The sequence below is a fragment of the Mobula birostris genome, chromosome 25 (genome assembly GCF_030028105.1).
Source record: "Mobula birostris isolate sMobBir1 chromosome 25, sMobBir1.hap1, whole genome shotgun sequence".
Lineage (NCBI taxonomy): Eukaryota > Metazoa > Chordata > Chondrichthyes > Myliobatiformes > Myliobatidae > Mobula > Mobula birostris.
This window is the reverse complement of record NC_092394.1, coordinates 52,238,134-52,257,089: the sequence shown is the minus strand read 5'-3', so window position 1 is coordinate 52,257,089 and position 18,956 is coordinate 52,238,134. Positions and strand designations below refer to the sequence as shown.

General features: G+C 41.1%; 1 protein-coding gene across 1 annotated transcript in view; it reads right to left on the bottom strand.

The window, feature by feature from the left end:
• ube2g1a (ubiquitin-conjugating enzyme E2G 1a (UBC7 homolog, yeast)) overlaps positions 1 to 18,956 on the bottom strand; it is a 56,924-nt gene that overhangs the window by 5,548 nt on the left and 32,420 nt on the right. The window contains exons 2-4 of the mRNA XM_072242989.1: positions 16,844 to 16,946; positions 8,802 to 8,899; positions 954 to 1,132 (exon numbers count right to left, since the gene is read on the bottom strand). Of these exons, the coding sequence (XP_072099090.1) occupies positions 954 to 1,132; positions 8,802 to 8,899; positions 16,844 to 16,946 (380 nt within the window). The remainder of the gene's footprint in view (positions 1 to 953; positions 1,133 to 8,801; positions 8,900 to 16,843; positions 16,947 to 18,956) is intronic.

Below are 18,956 nucleotides of genomic sequence, written 5' to 3'. Positions count from 1 at the left end.
GTAAAAGTGTGTGTTCAGGTCACTGAAGTGGGATGCATCCTCCAACCAGCTAATCTGACAATTCAGAACCAAACTAATACCATACAACTATCTCAACTCACTACATTCAGAAGTTCTCGGAATCTTATTAAATGTACCAACTGATGGCACAGGAGGAGATTGGCCACATGAAATGGCCATTATAAACTTACAATGCAAATCTTCAAAACCACACATACTACATAATAAACTGAATCATAGTCAAAAGGGCAATTTAACAGACACCGGGTTGAATGTGTTAAGAATACGAACTCTTTGCCCAGAACCAAATCACAAAGTTCTGGAACATCAGGTGAATTTGAGTTAGTGTTGACGCCAGCTGTAAATGGATCTCAACATACAAGACAATGCACTGGGGAATGCATGTCAGAGCAAACAGCAAAATGAGCAAATGCTGGAATTTCCAGGAAAGGGAGGCAAAATGGGTTGGAAAGATCACATTGACCATCTAAATGTCAGATTTATTCCATTCCTGTTATGTGGTTAGATCTCAGGTATGAAACAGCTGCTTCTTGAGGAAAACACGTTGGTTGAAACACCAAATTCCTCTAGAGTGGTACCTATACAATCTTCAATACGTTCAATTTCAAAACATCTCTTTTAAAGTAAGATTCACAATCTGACGACTTGCAACTAAAATAGATTGGAGAAATTCCACCTAGGTGCATTAATGTGCAAAACCAATTATGAGCACTTTATCACATCTACAATTTAACATGTTAGATTTAAGATTAAGAATTTAGTAATTTAGATTCAATCTCATTTATCAGCAGGCTTTCTAAAAGCATTCAAGACACTACTACTCATCACTGCGGTGAGCAAAATTAGTGATAAGTCTTGTGAAGGAGGATAGTGATGAACAAAATTCAAGTTAATCAGGTTAGAGTCAAAATTATGAGAATGAAAGCCCTTACTGCTGCATCCACGTTGGCCGGCGAGTCTCCATTTGGATCTGCTAACATTGAAATCACACTGATAAGTATAGTCTCCACGGTGTGGATTGGCAACCAACGTTCTTCAGGCTTTTCATATCCATATTTATCCTCACCAGGCTCGTGAAGTATAGAGATGCATACCTCACCGTTCTTATCAACTTTAAGAGAGCAAAAAAAGATTGTTGCAAATGATTGTTCATTTCAGTTGTTAGGAGATTTCATCTTTGAAACCAACCTTTTGTATTTGGTTTGCAGTTACTAAATGATGCTTGGTTAAAACTGAAATAATTTACTACAAAAGGATTTGGACAAAGTGTAATTTGAATTAAAACTGACCTATACCAAAAGAATTGACGCTACCCTCGCGTTACAGCCATTTAGGCTCCCTTACAGAATTTATAGACAAGTACCCACAATTTGAGATATGGAATTCAATTTGCTTTGATAGGAAGTGTGGGGGAGAAAAGTAAATAAAGCAACAAGGACTTTTCCCTGTCCCTAACGTGCATTTGTTGACATATGCTTAGATGACAGCTTGGAATACAACACCCCCACCCACCACCCCAATAAAACCAGGGTCACTTGTAATTGTCAAATTTAGTAAATTGGTACCAGAAGACAGTTAAAATAAAAAGAAAAAAAAATGTTCAATTTTGGATTAGAAGGCCATAATCACAGAACATTCATTTTTTGATATTAATAACACAAGGGAAACAAAATCCTGCTAACCAGGTAAATCTTTCTATAACCTGTACAGAGACGACATCTTGCCTAGAACAATCTGTAATGAGCAATATTAACTAGAAATTTGTCTGCTAATGAGTCAATTGAAATATATATTGATAGTATGGGAATGGAGATTTGGAGGTGGAGTGGGACTTGGTTCAGAGAAGACAGCAAAAAAAAAAAAGGGGGGAAAAATGGGGTTCAGCATTTGAAACTATTCACAGGGCATTATATTCAGCAGTGACTTGCTTCACCCTTCCACTCTTTAGTTTCTTTTTTAAATCCATCCTACCACTACAGCCATTCACAAAACTGAGACTTAATTTTGTCTGGCCTACTTATTTTCAAGCACAAAGACCCTTCAACCTTCTAAGCAAGAATTTCAATTTAAACCAATTTACATAATTCTATTTCTTATTACATATGAAGGGGCCCTCCAGTTTCTCTCGATGCCAAATGTCCCAAATTATTTTCATACCTTTCATCATTATCAGTTTGGGGAATAGCAAGTACTGTGAATTACAGTTAATTGGGTCTTCAGTTAGGCTACGTCCACACTACACCGGATAATTTTGAAAACGCCGGTTTCGAGTAAAAATGACAGGCGTCCACACTAAGCGTTTTCCAAATACCTCTGTCCACATTAGATGGCTACTTAGGCGAATCTCCTCCTACTGGGCACGCGCAGGACACAGAAAACAAGCGAAGAGGGAACGGTATACTTAGTGCGCGTTTGTTCAGTTACAGAGTAGAAAAACCTAAAAGGAATTGCTCTTGGCTCTCGCGCAGGAGGACTTAAAACTTAAAAAGAAAAACAAATACTGGAGCGTATGGAGGCAACCGATAGGGAGTGCACGGACAGTATGACCCGGCTGACGACGAACATTGAAAAACTGACCAACTGTTGCATTAATAAAGCGCCTTGTTAAATGTATAAAACATGTCTGCATCAGTGTTATCTTGTATTTCCATACAATGTTACATTAGGCTGTTACACATCTATTGTCAGAGAAGTACCTGCATAAATAGGTAAACCACCTTCATACAAGCAAGGACAGAAAACAGGGCAAAGTGAGAGTACTTATTTATTCAGTAAGCTATGGGTCAAAGTATTTGGTGAGTACATTTCTAACTCCTCCGGCTTCAGTCTCGTTGCCATCTGTTCTGAAATTGTTCGGATCTGTGAAGCACAGAATCAGATATCGCTGTGATTGTATGCTCTAGTATCAATTCTTTGGTGACAATAAAGTAGTAATAATAATAAGAATAATAATAATAAGAAAATGAAATACCGCGGTCGCCATCTCTTCCGGCACGCCATGACAGTGGTTTTAAAAAGCTCGGTTACCCCATACACACTGCAACGGATATTAGGCGTTTTCAGATTTATTCACTCTGGAGACCATTTCTGAAAATCTCCGTTTTTGGGGGCTGAAAACGCCGTTTCAGTGTGGACATAAGGTCAAAACGAAGAGAAAAAGCTTCGTTCTCAAAATTATCCGGCGTAGTGTGGACGTAGCCTTAATCAAGACAGCCAGTTATTTGGGATAACTTTTAAAGAACAAAAACTAATTGAGAAAATAGCTGGAATTCCCTCTGTTTATTTGGGACATTATGCTGCTCAATTGGGACGTTATGTGTACTTATGTGGCCATTACACTACACCATGCTTAGAACGATCAGTCTTTACATAGCATCAATTGCATGTGTTTGTGTTCAAAAAGCAGTGATCTTTATCATTGATAAATATACAATTCAAAACTGCTTGAAACTGCAGTGAGCAAAACACTGAGGACTGAAAATGTCAGAAACAATCAGGAGTGAAAATGAAACAATTTCACTACTTCAAGTTAGGAACTACAAAGAGATTGGAGGCATTGAGAATCATCTTGAATGCTGCAAAGATGATTTGGAAGATGCACTCAAAAGCACTGTTTGAAGGCAGTCCAGTATCTGCACCAGGTGGTTGAACTGATTTAGTCAAAAGAACACTGCAGCACATACTAGAGCAATTCCTCTGTCAACAAATTATATACCACATATACTACTACAGTACTATAAAACTATCAATTCCTGTTAATTTGTTTTACAATTCATTTAAAACCAATTTCTCAGTTAAACAATGTTCTTTTTTTTTTTAAATACTTCAGCTACTTCCATGAAACTTCTACTAATTGTGGCAGCCGATAAATTAGGCCAAAATATACTGGTCTCAATTAACTGGAATCCACAGTATTTGCCTTTTTTGTTTATCTTTGCGACCATGGAAATAGAAAGGTAGCATCTTTGGTTCAAATGCCAGTGAAACATTCACTTTCAAAATTCAAGCTCTTCCAAATTATAGAAGCAAAGATGCCCAATTAAGAAATTGAGATTTTAAGAGCAGGCCCCAACTGCAAAACTAATCCTTAATGTTACACTTCCAAGCAGAAACTAAATATACCCTCACCTCTATTGAATAGCAAATTTACATTATTGCAGTATCTTGGTTAAATTACTTCTTCCACCAGAAATTGTGCACATATTTTATGCTTCAATGGCTCATACAGTTGGAGAAATAACCACTTGGACAAGCAGAAATTTGGCAAAATTAAACCTGTATACATACTCTGGACAAGATCATTTGAAGAAGTCAAGGACCCAGATGAAGAGGGAGGTACAGAGGCCCAGGCTTTGGTGCTTATTGATTAGAAACAAGGGGATGATAGTGTTGAACACCGAGCTGTAATCAATGAATAGCAGTGTGATGCAGGTACTACTATCGCCCAGGTGATCCAAGGCCAAGTGGAGAGCCAGTGAGATTGCATCTGCTGTAGACCTACTGTGGCAGGCAAATTGCTGTAGGACTGTGACAGAACCACCACAATGAGTTAATCATAAAGCATATTCCACCTCCTCTGCCCTTAGGACTGTCTTTGTGGAGAATGTGAAGCCATCAAGCTGCACTGCTGCATCCAAAAGGGTGGCAGAGAGACATTCCTCCCCCCCCCCCCCAAATGAAGTAGGCACAGCAGTCCCTGATATCCCCCTGGTACAGCAATCCTGCCCCAATGAATTCAATTTTATTTTCCTGAGATTGAACATTCACCAGTAGGATAGTCAGGAATGGAATTCTAAGGTCTCTGCGTTTCAACTGGTACCTGTACACTGGCACAGCATTTCTGCTTACGTTTTCTTAAAGGGAAACTGCACTTGCAATCAGAGCCTGCCATCACAGGTTTGGTTTTCAGCGTCAACAGATTTACTTATTTTAAATGTCTTAAGATGCTGTTTATTGAACTACCTATGGAGACTCTGGATTTCAGCTGTATTAGCCCTAAACAAGATTTTTTGATGATTTCCCATTGGAGCAGCACAGTCACAACTTAATGGTGCCATCTTATGAATATATCAGATAAAAGCAGTTTAAAAGTCTGAGGGAAACTAGAGTTTAATAACATTTCACTCACCAACAAACCCCTCACTTACTGACCATCCTAGGGTGCCCTGAAAAGGCAGTGGTGAGCTACTTGTCCATCTGGGCAAACCACTTCAAGAATTTGATGCAATCATTGGAGGGGTAGGGGCCTGCTTCTTGGTATTAGAGATAAGGGAATGAGAGGTGCTATCAATAGCCCAGGCAGAGAGATGGCGCCAGTGAACAGCTGTGACCTTCTGTGGACTATGTACAATACCTCTTGAATTACTGCAATCTGCAATTCCCCTTTAAGCACTGTACTTTTAAGTTGACTTAATGAACTACAAATTTCACAATCTTCTGAAGGACCCGGCAGTCTTAACTCTCAAGCAGGTACGGCACCTTTCAGTGGATAAAGCTTCACTGCTATGGATGGAAGCAAGGTTGGTGGGCAAAGGGAAGGAGGAGGAGGAAGACCAAGCCAGGCTAAACCTGAGAGCCAGATTGCTATATTGAAGGGAAATGAGAGATCGTTGTGTGGTATGTGTAATAGAGACATGGCTTACTTGCCACATATGGCAGATCAGGCCCGCAGGCTTCTCAATTCACAGGATGGATCAAACTTCTGATTCAGGAAAGGCAGAAGGTAGAGGTGTGTGTTTCTTTATAAACTCTCAGTGGTGCTCCAATTTGGCAGCTTTGTCAAACTTGTGTTTCCCCAACCTTGAGCACCTTACAGTCAAGTGCTGTATATACCTAGGTGGTTCGCCACAATAATCCTGACCACATTCCACCAGTGGTTAACTATAATCAAGCATTTGAGATACTGCATGATGCCATCACCAAACAAGAAACAGCCCACCCAAACATGTCATACCATAGTTGGTGATTTCAATCAGGCTTGTTTGAAGAAAACCCTGCCCAATTACCATCAGCATATAACACGTAGCACCAGAGGTCCCAATGCATTAGACCACTGTTTTTGCTGAGATAAGGAATGCCTGTGTTCCATGTCCAAACCAAATTTTGGTAAATCTGATCACTTAACTGTCCTTTACCTGCATTCAGGCAGAAGCTAAAGAGCAGCTGCTATAGGATTGCTTCAAGTTGGTGGACTGGGCCATGATTAAGGACTCATCCATGGATCTGAATGAATATACCATGGTTGTCAGACCTTAAGACACTTGTAGATTAGTGTCCCCACACAAAATCGTTCAGTCTTCCCCAACCCGATGCCCTGGATGAGCCATGAGATCCACAAACTGCTGAGGGCCAGATCAGAAGCATTCAAGTCCAGTGACCAAGAAGAGTTACAAGATGTCCAAGTACGATCTCTGGAAAGCCATCTCACAGACAAAGTGGCAGTTCCAGACTAAACTTGAATAAACCAAGGATGCTCGATAATTTTGGAAGGACATGAATGTTATCACCTCTTATAAAGTAAAATCAATTGACAACAGGACTTTGGTTCCAGATGAGTTCAATGCCTTCTATGCTTGCACTGACCATCAAAACATTGATGAACCATCACAAACTCCTGCAGCCCCCAGTGCTGTGATTTCAGAATGAGCCCAATGTGCAAGCAGACATCAGGAGGGCAAACCTATGAAATGCATCTGGGATACCTGGCAGAGTACTAAAGACCTGTGCTGATCAACTGGCTGGAGTAATCACAGATCTTTAACCTCTCGCTTCAGCAGTCTGAGGTACTCACCTACTCCAAGGCAGCTTCAGTTATACCGGTGCACAAGAACATGGTAACCTGTCTCAATGACTATCATCCAGTAGCACTTACATCCACAGCGATAAAGTATTTTGAAGGGCTGGTGATGAAACACCATTTCCTGTCTGAGAAGCAACTTGGATCAACTCCAATTTGCCTATGGAGCAACAGGTCCACAAAATGTGCCATTTCATTGGGTCTTCACTCAACCCTGGAACATCTGGACAACAAAGACACATACATCAGGATGCTCTTTACCGATGACAGCTCAGCACTCAGTACCATAATCCCTTCAAAATAAGCTTCAGGACCTTGGCCTCAATACCTCAAGTAATTTGATACTCTTTCCTCAACTGCAGGCACCAGTCAGTTCAACCTCCATTACAGGTGGTGTGTTTAGCTCTGCTCCACTGTTTACACTCATGACCGTGTGGCTATGCACAGCTCCAATGCCATACTCCAGTTTGCTGATGACACCATTGTCATGGACCAAATCAAATACGGTGACGAATCAGCATTTCGGAGTTTGAAAATCTGGCTCAGTGGTACCATAGCAACAACCTCTTAACTCAATATACTCCTTTGTCTTGCTGACATTATCAACTTTAGGAAGAGGAAATCGGAGGTCCATGAGCCACTCCTCATTGGAGGATCAAAGGTGGGGAGGGTCAGTAACTTTAAATTCCTCAGTGTTACCATTTCAGAAGACATGTCCTGGGCCCAGCACTTAAGTTCAATTACAAAGAAAGCATGGCAGCACCTCTATTTCCTTAGAAGTGTGCCAAGATCCAGCATGACATCTAAAACTTTGACCAACTTCTATAGATCTGTGGTGGAGAGTAGACTGACTCCATCACAGCCTGTTATGGAAACACCAATGCCCCGAACAGAAAATCTCACAAAAAGTAGCGGATATGGCCCAGTCCATCACAGGTAAAGCCCTCCCTACCATTAAGCACATCTGCATATAGCATTGTCACAGGAACACAGCATCCATTATCACAGACCCCCACCACACAGGACATGCTTTCTTCTTGCTGCTGCCATCAAGGTGGTGGTACAGGAGCCTCAGGACTCAACCATCAGGTTCAGGAATAATTACCCCTCATCCATCAGGCTCTTGAACCAAAGCGGTTAATTTTACACAACTTCACTTGCCCCATCATTCAAATGTTCCCACACCTATTTCCTTTCAAGACTCATCTCATGTTTAATATCAGTTTTCTTTTTGTATTTGCAGTTTGCCATCTTTTGCACACTGGTCAGACGCCCAAGTTGGTGCAGTCTTTCATTGATTTTATTATGGCTATTATTCAGTTATTGATTTATTACGTATACCCATAAAATTAATCTCAGGTTTGTACATGTTAACATATGTACTTTGAACATTATCATCTGCAAACTATCTACAAATTGCAGTCAAGGACCAGTGAAGGGAATTAGTTCTAGGTAATAGGCTGCTGCCAATTAGCTGACATCTGGATGGTTGTTATTGGATCTGCATGAAACTTTGACAAGCAGCTAGTTGAACCCTACTTCCTCATTTCCTGAAAGTATTCTAATTTTGGTCTTGAGGCTCAGCACTTCACACTGCCATATGGAAAGCATGATTTTATTTATTGATTTCTATGAAGTTCAAAACCTCGGGAGAAAGTTCATAGAATAAGTTTTCTGTTGGCCAAGCATATCAGTTTTAAACTCTTACCAGTCAATGGGATAGATTTGTCCTCACTTCACTACATAGCATCACTCACATAACCCATGACCAGATGCTGGAATAAAATTCAGTTGGAACAGCAAGTATAATATCTGGCACACAATGGCATATTCTTATTGTGCCAAATGCATGACACTAAGTATCAAGAGTTTTACAAGAATAGATTTTTCTGAACTGCAAAATTGTTCTTCCCCTGATTACCTTCTTTCCCACCAATCCCCTAATCCATAGCCAAGCTCTTCCACCACTTGACTTTGCTCTCACCATTTGGGTGCCAGATTTCTGTGATGAATTTCATCTTGGGCGGCCTGAGGGGATAGTCTTTAGGGAAGGTGAGATGAGCTTTGAACACACCACCTTCACTGTGGATAAAAATACAATAATTAGTTCTTGCAACAACACTCCTACAGAAAGTATCAAACTGAACATTTATGAAGTTATATACTGCTGACATAAAACACTAAAACTTTCCAGCTGAATATTTCATTCCTAGGGTATACCAAATGACCATTAAAGATCCAATATAGGCAATTTATCATCCCTCTTAACCTCCCACATCACCAACTAGCCCTGTCAATTCCAATTAACCTCAAACAAGGGTGTACTTCTATGTTTGAGCCTGCTAGAATTGTCATTTGTGAAACTGGTTTGGAGACTGCAGGTTGATCACTTGGTGATGAAACCAAAAGATAAATGTCAAAAACCAAAACATCAGTGAAGAGGTTTCTAAAACAAACAATAAGCAGTAACATCCATTAAAATAGAAACAATGACCAAATTATAGCTAGAATATGGGCACCCTAATTTTGACAATCATCATGCCAATGGAAAGCAATTTTAAACAGTAGCTCAATTAGATAAATTAACCAGCCAGACCACAGGAAGCATTATTTTGGGTATCACCGGTGAAGATCTTAGTTCTGAAGTGTAGCCTAAGCTGATAAAGTAATAATGAATGCTGCATTGTTGGAGCTACTGTACTCTTATAGGAGTTACAGAACAGATTTGCCCTCAAAGATGGGGAAGAGAAAACACTAAGTGAGCACCATACCAGTCACCTACATCACAGATCTTCTGAATGTAATCCCACTGCTATTTATGTGACCTGTAGAAGTCAGTTTGAACATAGCATTTCATAAATTAAGGAATATACCTCAAAATATGTCAAGGTAGTGAAAAGGGCTGATAAAATTAATGTTTCCCAAGGAGGTAGGAACACTAAGTGCTCCCACGTCTTAAAATCTTAGTCTTACAGTCTCAAATATCATATCATTTCTGTGATCATGTTTCAATACTTTTGTCAGCTTTATCAAAATTATACATTCACACCTACCCTTTTCAGGTATAAACAGATTAACCCAGAATACAAACTGGAGAACTGAAATGACTACCAATGCAATAATGCCAGTATTCCCACCCCCCCCCCCCCCCACACACACACACACACACACACACACACACACACATCTTCTAATACACCTAGACAGGCATCTACATTGCAAAATACACAGCTGGCTTGGCATTTTCACTTTAAATATCTGTAAAATAAAAACTTGCAAGGCTGACATTGAGATTTCAACATAGGAAGTTTAAGATAATTAAAACAAGCACATTTACAGATCAAATTGCTTTCAACATCAATACAGAAGGCAAGAAACTCGACAAATATCATATAAACTGATATTTATCCATGTTATCAGATTAGCAAACAAACTACCAAACTGGGAAATTGGTAGATCAATTGTGTTAAGTCTGGCAACCAATAAAAAGTACAGGAGGTCCAGGCACAATCTCCAGAAAGTCATTTTGGGAGCACAGTGGCAATTCCGGACTAAATTTGAATCAAAGAATGATGCTTAACAGTTGTGGCAGGGTTACCATCACCTCTTAAAAAGGAATACTATCACCTCATACAAAGTAAATTAAGTGACATTGGCAACAAGGCTTCACTTTCAGATGAGCTCAATGACATCTATGCTAGCTTTGGCCATCAAAACATGGAAGAACCATAAACTCCCACAGCCCCCAATGATCCTGTGATTTCAATCTCTGAGGCTGAATATGAGCAGCTTTTGGAAGGGTGAAAAGCACCTGGCCCAGATGGGTACCTGATCAAGTACAAAAACCTGTGCTGATCAACTGGCTAGAGTTTTCAGATCTTTAACCTCTTGCTTTGGCAGTCTGAGGTACCACGTGCTTCAAGCAGGCTTCAAATATACCAAGAACAGGGTAATGTACCTCAATGACCATCATCCAGTAGCACTTACATCAACAGTAATAAGTGTTTTGAGGAGTGATGAAACACGTCAACTCTTGTCTGAGAAGTGACTTGCATCTGCTCCAATTTGCCTAATGGAGCAACAGGTTCAAAGAAGATGCCATCTCATTAGCTCTGCACTCAACCCTGGAACACCTGGACAGTAAAGATGTATACTTCAGGATGCTCTTCAACTACAGCTCAGTATTCAATAGCATCATCCCTTTAAAACTAACCAATCAGCTTCAAACCCTGTTCTCAATACTTCTGTGCAATTGGATCATTTCCTCACTTACAGACCCAAGTCAGTTCTTTTTAATCCCTTACATCCCCAGCTATGGGTAAATAGCCTCTCTGCCTCGTGAGCAGCCTCTGGACAGACAAAGGCTACTGGAGTAAACCCAGACAGAAACCCCTAGCACGGCTAGACATCACTGAAAATGGGTGCCTTCACTTTCCTTTGGACTACACAATTGAGGCAGAGACAGGGATCTTGACTGGGCATCCCAAGATCTCCTTACTTTCCTTCCGCCCAGGCTTGTGCCCTGAAGAGGTCATTCCAGTGTCATTGTTCGCAGTGACAGAACTGACTGATCCATATTGCACACTATATTTCCACTGTCCTTCGAGACAGACAGATGCCATCACTTATATCAGAAAGGAAGATCACCAGCTGATGCCCATCTAGAGACATTTAGAGACCAGAAGGAAGCTTGAATTTTGATAAAATTCCATATCTGCCAGAGAACTGAACAATCTTAATCCACACCACAAACTACATTATTTATTCATGTGCCTTTCCAAATCTTTTCAATGCTTCACCTTTTGGTACAAACACTTGCCTGGTTTTGTTCTTTCCCATCTAGATTTATTGACTCGTTACTTGCATTTCACATCCATGAACTCTGGTCCCCCCAAACTACCTTTTTGTCATATCATCTTGAAAATACAGTCCATCAAGAAAATTTCAAACTTCCCCAAAGCCTTTGTAATCAGATATCCAGTTTTGAACATGCTGTTTTGCAGCATAATTGAGCTCTAGAAAAACTAAAATCTTTATCTTTGGCTAGATGCTTCCCATTCTACCAATTCCACCATAATAGCTACCACACCCTCCAACACCCAATTTCCCTAGTCTGTTAATGTTCGACTTGGAAACCTAATCAGATTTTTTTCCTTTAACACATTTCATGCTCCATACCTCTGTCCTCCAATCCTTCAGCTGATGAAGACTAAAATATAGCTTGATTTCTGATGGAATATAATGTCTCCTTCAAGGGGAAAACTTATTATCAAGAGTTTCACTACACAGACATTTACTGTGGGACATAATGCTTTGCAAATAATTAGATTCCTATTCTATGAGGAAAAGTATGAATGATTAATCCATTTCTGATAGGGTAGGCAAAGGAAGAACCAGGAATACATTTGAATCCCATATTTTGCAGCAGTCCACCCAACTGAGAAGTTGATGAGAATACATGTTAATAATCTATGTACCAATCACCAATGAGTATTTTACTGTGAAAAGGACAGGCGATAATGTTCCTCAATTAGCAACTTGTCAATTTCATAAAATGGCACAGCATTGCAGAGATATACACCACACTTCTCAGTTTTCAAAGTGCAGTAATTTGGACATGTCCTTTGTTATATTAATTAAATTTATCCACGTTTTGAGGTAGACAAGATGCATCACAATGCAATCTTGTGTGACAACATGGGAGTATACGTACAACTTAAGATGCAAAAGTATGCATCAAAATCTGAAAAATAAGCGTAAGTATTGCCACAATGAACAGAAAGAAATGTAATCAAATATTTTTCCATAAAATAATTCACACAGTAATCTTGGTTTCCCAAATATGCCAAAAGGTTTTGCTGACAATGACATTTAAATTTTAAAAATCTACAGCCCTATGTCCTTCTAAAATAGGGACTTTGCTTTGAAATATTATTTGTTCAAAAAGAGGAGAGCAGTGGCAATAGAGTATTCAATAGCTAGGGGAACTGACAAAAAGATTGTGGGGGTGACATTCTCCTGGATGGACCCTGGTTGCCTCCCACGGTTAAAGATGTCTCAGATCCGGTTCACTGCACTCTCAAGGGTAAGGGTAAACAGCCAGGTCTTTGTACATCTTGGACCAATGACATAGGTAGGAAAAGGGATGAAGTCCTGAAGGAGAGAATATAAAGAGCTAGGTAGGAAGCTGAAAAGCAGGATCTCAAGAGTAGAAATCTCTGGATTGCTGCCTGTGCCACACATTAGGAAGGGTAAAAATAGGATGACGTTTAGCAGGTAAATGTGTGGCTGAAAAAGAGTGTAGGAGATGGAGTTTCATATTTTTGGATCACTAGGATTTCTCCTAGGGGAGGTATGAACTATACAGAAGGGACAGGTTACACCTAAACCTGAGGGGTCCAATATCTTTGCAGGCAGGTTTGCTAGAGCCTTTGGGGAGGATTTAAACTAGTTTGGTTGAAGGATGGGAACCAGAGTGATAGAATGGGGCAGTTGATGTAAAAGGTAGATGTAGCCTGTAGAGACTGAGGACAGACAGGGAGTGGAAAGGGCAAGTAGAACTAAGGGAAACCCCCAGGAGTTCTACACGTGTGAAGAACAGGAGGACAACTAGTTAGGATAGGACTGATCAAGGATAAAGGAGGAAACGTGCCTTCATTTGGAGGCGACAGGGGAGGTTCTTCATGAATACTTTGTTTCAGTATTCAGTGAGGGGAACTTTGATGCTTGAGGAAGAACTAAACAGGGGCTGATATGCTAGTACGTGTTGAAGTTAAGAAAAAAAAAGGATCTGCTGGAAATTCCTGAGACTCTCAGTGATATACCCAAACTACTACAACAAAGTTAAAAAATGCTGTGCCATTGGCAATGATCTTGCATCCTCACTGGCCACAGGAGTAGTGTCAGAGGATCGGAGGGTGGCAAAAGTTATTCCTATGTTGGAGGTAACAGAGATAACCTTGGAAAATATAGGCCACCAAATCTTGCATCAGTGGCAAGAAAACTATTGGAAAGTATTCTTAGAGACAGGATTGATGAGCATCTGGAGAAGCAGTCTGATTAAGAACAGTCAATGTCCTTTGAGGGGCAGCTCGCGTTTCATTCTGATTGAATTCTTTGAGGAAGTTACAAACATTAAAGCAGAGGTGTACAAGGCATTTTAAATTGCTTCCCATGGTATGTTCATTCAGAAAAACCAGGAAGCAACCTACCCAGGGAAACTCTGCTGCGTGGATTCAGATATGGCCTGTCCACTGAAGACAGTGATGGTAGGTGAAGCACATTCTGCCCAGGGGTTGATGATCAGTGGTATTCTGCAGGTATCTGTTCTGGGACCCATGCCCTTGGCAATTTTTAAATAAATGGGTGGGTTAGCAAAGTTTGCAGATGACACGAAGGTTGGTGGAATTGCGGAGAGTGTAAAAGGTTCTCAAGTTACAACGAGACATTGATAGGATACAGAGCTAGGTGAGAAGTGGCAGAGTCCAATCCGGAAAAGTTTGAAGCAATTCACTTTGGAAGGTTGAACTTGAAGGCAGAATAAAAGATTAAATAGTAGGATTCTTAACAGTGCATATGAAAAGAGGGATCTTGGGGTTCATGTCCATAGGTACCTGGAAGTTGCAGAGCAAGGTGATAGAGTGGGTAAAGCAGCATATAGTGGATTGGCTTTCATTAGTCAGCAAATTGAGTTCAAGAGCCACAAGGTAATGCTGCAGCTCTATAAACTCCGGTTAGACCACACTTGCGAGTACTGTAGTCAAATCTGGTCATCTCATCACAGGAAGGATTCAGAAGCTTAGAGGGTGCGGAGGAGATTTACCAGGTTGATACTTGGGTCAGAAAGCATGTCTTATAAGGGTAGGCTGAGTGAGCTAGGGCAAGAGGCAACTTGATAGAAGTGTAAAGGACGATAAGAGGCAAACACAAGTGGGCAGCTAGAGACTTTTATCAGGGTGGAAATAGCTAATTTGAGGGGTTTGGAGGAAAGTATGGGGATGTGTGGTTAGGGATTTATAAACAGAATCAAGTGACACAAAAGACCAAGATAGGAAAATGGCTGAAAAAAATGGAGGGCTACATGAAAAGGTTAGATTTATCTTGGAGCAGGTTAAAAGTTTGGCACAACATCATGAGCTGAAGGGCCTATATTGTTCTGTTTAATTTTTCATCTGGGTCTGAAGGACCATCTCTGGTTCCACTGGAGCAATACAAACAAAGAACAGCAGCTTATCCTTCCAAAGGCAGCAGTATGGAACATGACTATTGCTGGAGAGCTCAGCTTTAGGTAGATCACATTTAGTGACAAACCTATAGTCAAAGTTGTTCCCTACAATGGTTTTGAGTACTTTTACATGTAGGTGACACAAAACAGGCTATAAATGCTGGAAAGCTGGTCTGGAGCAACACAATGCTGGAGGAAATCTATGGAGGAAAATTGATACCTTTGGGCCAAGACCCTTTATCTGGACTGGAAGGAAGAGTGGAGATAGCTAGTGTAAAAAGTTGTGAGGACAAGGTATGGAGCACAAGCTGGCAGATGATAGGTGCTTCTATGCAGGTGGGGAGGGAGGAGAGAGGGAACGATGCAAGCTGGAGGTGATAGGTGGACATGACAAAGGGCTAAAGAAGTAATCTGATAAGAGGACAGTATTACATGCAATAAAGGGAAGGAAATGAGGAGGGGAACTAGAGGGAGGAGTGAGTGGTGATGGGCAGATTGAGAGGACTAGTAGTGGGCCAGCTGGACAAGTGGAAAAAAATAAATTGGGACAGCGAGAAGTCACCGGAAGTCAGAGAAATAGATGGTCATTCTGTCAGGTTTGAGGCTACCAAGGTAGAATGAGATGCTATTCCTTAATCTGCATCTCATCTCAACTTGACAGTAAAGGCAGTCATGAACAGACTTGCCAGTGTGAGAGTGGGTCATGGAATTAAAATAACTGACCACCAGGAGATCCTAGCCGTTATGGCAGAAGCAGTGAAGTTGCTTGAAGCAATTCCCCAATCTGCATCAGGTCACACTGATGTAGAGGAGGTTACATCTACAGTGCTGGTCAAAATAAACGATACCTATGGAATGACATGCAAAGGACTGCCTCATCTTGAAGGACTGTTTAGGGCAGGAATGAGGTGAAATGGTATAATAACTGTTGAAAGAATCTAACTGGAAGGGGATATCTGCAACGGGGCAAGGAAATCACAGAGTGAATGATCCCCATGTAAAACAAAGAGGAGGGGAAGATGTGCCTGGTGCTGGGATCTCTTTGGAGATGGTAGATGCTGTGGAGAATATGTTAGATGCATAGACATGGAGTGGTATGTGAAGACAAGGCAAACTCCCCTGTTATGCCTTGGGGAGGGAAAATGTGCAGAAAATAGAAGGGGAGACGTAGGTGGGAGCTACAATGAGTGATGTGAACCCCCTCTTTGGAGAGGAAAGGAAATCCTGAATGTCCTGAAGTAGAAAGACTCATCACCAGAGATGGAGGAAATGAGGGGGAATTTCATACTTACAAATGCCATAGTGAGAAAAGGTGTAGTCAAAGAAACAGTGGGAGTCAGTGAGTTTGTAGATGTCAAAGTAACCTCTAAATCCATGCTTCTTTTGCCTATTACCATGGATGTTATACAATTTGAATTCATTCAATCTTCTTTATTTTCTTCTCCCCTTTAAGCACAATAAATTGTAGCTCACCCATTTCATAGCACATCTAGTACTTTAAAAAGTCATCTCCAACTTTCGCCACCTATGATAAAACTGAAATCAAAATGCCTAATCTACTGAGAATTTCCCGTACATGCAGCATTTTGGTTTTACTACTACAATTAAGATCTTCACAAAGCTAGATCATTCAGTCACAGCATCCATCACAGCCAAAAGCAAAACTCATGTTCACCATTTTAAGCAGAACCAAAGCTTCCTTCGTCAATCGTGAAACATTGTCAACATATCTACTTTAGAAATCTCAGTGTAAAAGCATAGCATAATGACACTTCAAAACATGCCTTTCATTCAATACTTACTATAGAGTGTCAGGGGGACCTATGATGAGCACTTCCCACCTGTATAGGTCATTGTCATCGATCAATCCAGCAGAGAAACCATCAACAGGATTTTTGTTCAGCTCTAAAATGACAAAAAATGGGTAATAGCTACGGTTTACTCATTTTCCAATATTTCACAAAAAACATTAGAACATTTAAGAATACAAGTTACTAGTTAAGTCCAACCTCAAGCACTGCAATCAATAAAGGGGAAAGTTATGAGGTTATCATAGCTCAGGCAAAACCTGACTGCTGCAATATCTCCATTGGGCAATGATAGCCAAATACAGAAGTGTCATATTGCTTTTCAACAACCATAATGTGCTTCACGTCTAAGAGAGTGATGGATTAGCAAGAGTGAGGTGATTACATGATTGTTGTAATTATGAGGCACTGAGGATCAAACACCTGTAATAAGCAACAAACAAAATGCTGGAGGATCTCAGTAGGCCAGGCAGCATCTATGGGGGGGGGGGGGGGGGGGAGAAAAAAAAAAAAAAAAAAAAAAAAAAAAAAAAGAGTACAGACAACATTTCAGCCTTCAGCAGAACTGGAGAGAGGAAAAAAAGATGGGAGTAGATTGATTTTTTTTTATATAAAAGTGGGGGGGGGACACAAGGAGCAATTCATTTCTTAGATTAAGCCTGTAATCTCTCAGATGCCCCTTGCTACCTGGTGCATCCCCAATACCCCCTTTAGAAACTCTAGTACTCCCCCCCCCCCCCAACAGGGGAATTCCCCATTTTGGGAACCACTAATTTACACCATTGAAGCCTAATGTTGTAATGTGACTCAGCTCTTATTCTGTGCTCCACCGAACAGAATGAAGCAGGTTAAACAGTCAGCACAATATTGTGGGCCAAAGGGCCTGTACTATGCTGTAAATGTTTCAGAATTAGTCTAGCCCTTCCCAACATAGATACGCACATGGAGGATAGAATATATGGCCAAGCTTCTTAAGTGCCCTGAATGTATCTGCCTCTACCACCATCCCTAGCAGGGCATTTCATGTACCCACAAAAAGTTTACCTCTGACATCCCCTACACTTTCCTCCAATCACCTTAAAATTATGCCCCTTGTATTAGCCATTACCACCCCAGGAAAAAAATCTCTGGTTAATAATTTGATCTATGCCTCTCATCTTGTACACCTCTATCTAGTCACCTTTCATCCTCCTTTCCAAAGAGAAAGCCCCAACTCACTCAACCTATCCTCATAAGACATGCTGTCCAATTCAGGTAGCATCCTGCTAAATGGCCTCCGTACCCTCTCAAGATTTCACATTCTTCCTATAATGAGGTGACCAAAACTAAACACAATATTCCAGGGATTTATAGAGCAGCAACATTACCTAGCGACTCTTGAACTCGTGACCCAAGTTCATGTTCCTCTAGGGCCAAGGAGCAAACACATAACCATATGTGCTGTTGGTAATAATTGCATAAGCATGTTAAGGCATCCTTTAGTCTTGCGAGACCATGGATCTGTGCCTGGAAAGTCTTCACTCTCCAGGGTGCAGGCCTGGGCAAGGTTGTATGGAAGACTGGCAGTTGCCCATGCTGCAAGTCTCCACTCTCCATGACACCAATGTTGTCCAGGAGAAGGGCACTAGGGCCGATACAGCTCGGCACCATGGTTGTCGCAGAGCAATGTGTGGTTAAGTGCCTTGCTCAAGGACACAACATGCTGTCTCAGCTGGGGCTCGAACTCACAACCTTCAGATCACTAGTCAAATGCCTTAACCACCTGGTCACATGCCCACTGCATTGCATAAACATAGCCACAAAGTAAAAGTAGCATAACCCAAGTCACTGAATGGCATGACTGGAGACTAATGGCTCATCTTGTCCTTCCGCTGAGCAAACACTGAAGGGTAGCACTGACAGAAGGGGCCAGCCCCCAACCCAGTATGGGTTCCAACGCAACCACAGACAGTTCTGCACTCTCCCACGCCGCCTCCAGCATCTCCACTCCTGGGCAACTACAACCAGTGACTTGTGGCGTGGGTCTAGTCTTTACTGCAACTGAGGCAATGCAGTTCCCTGTCAGTCTCACCAATGAACCGGATTTACAGTATTCTACACTACCAAT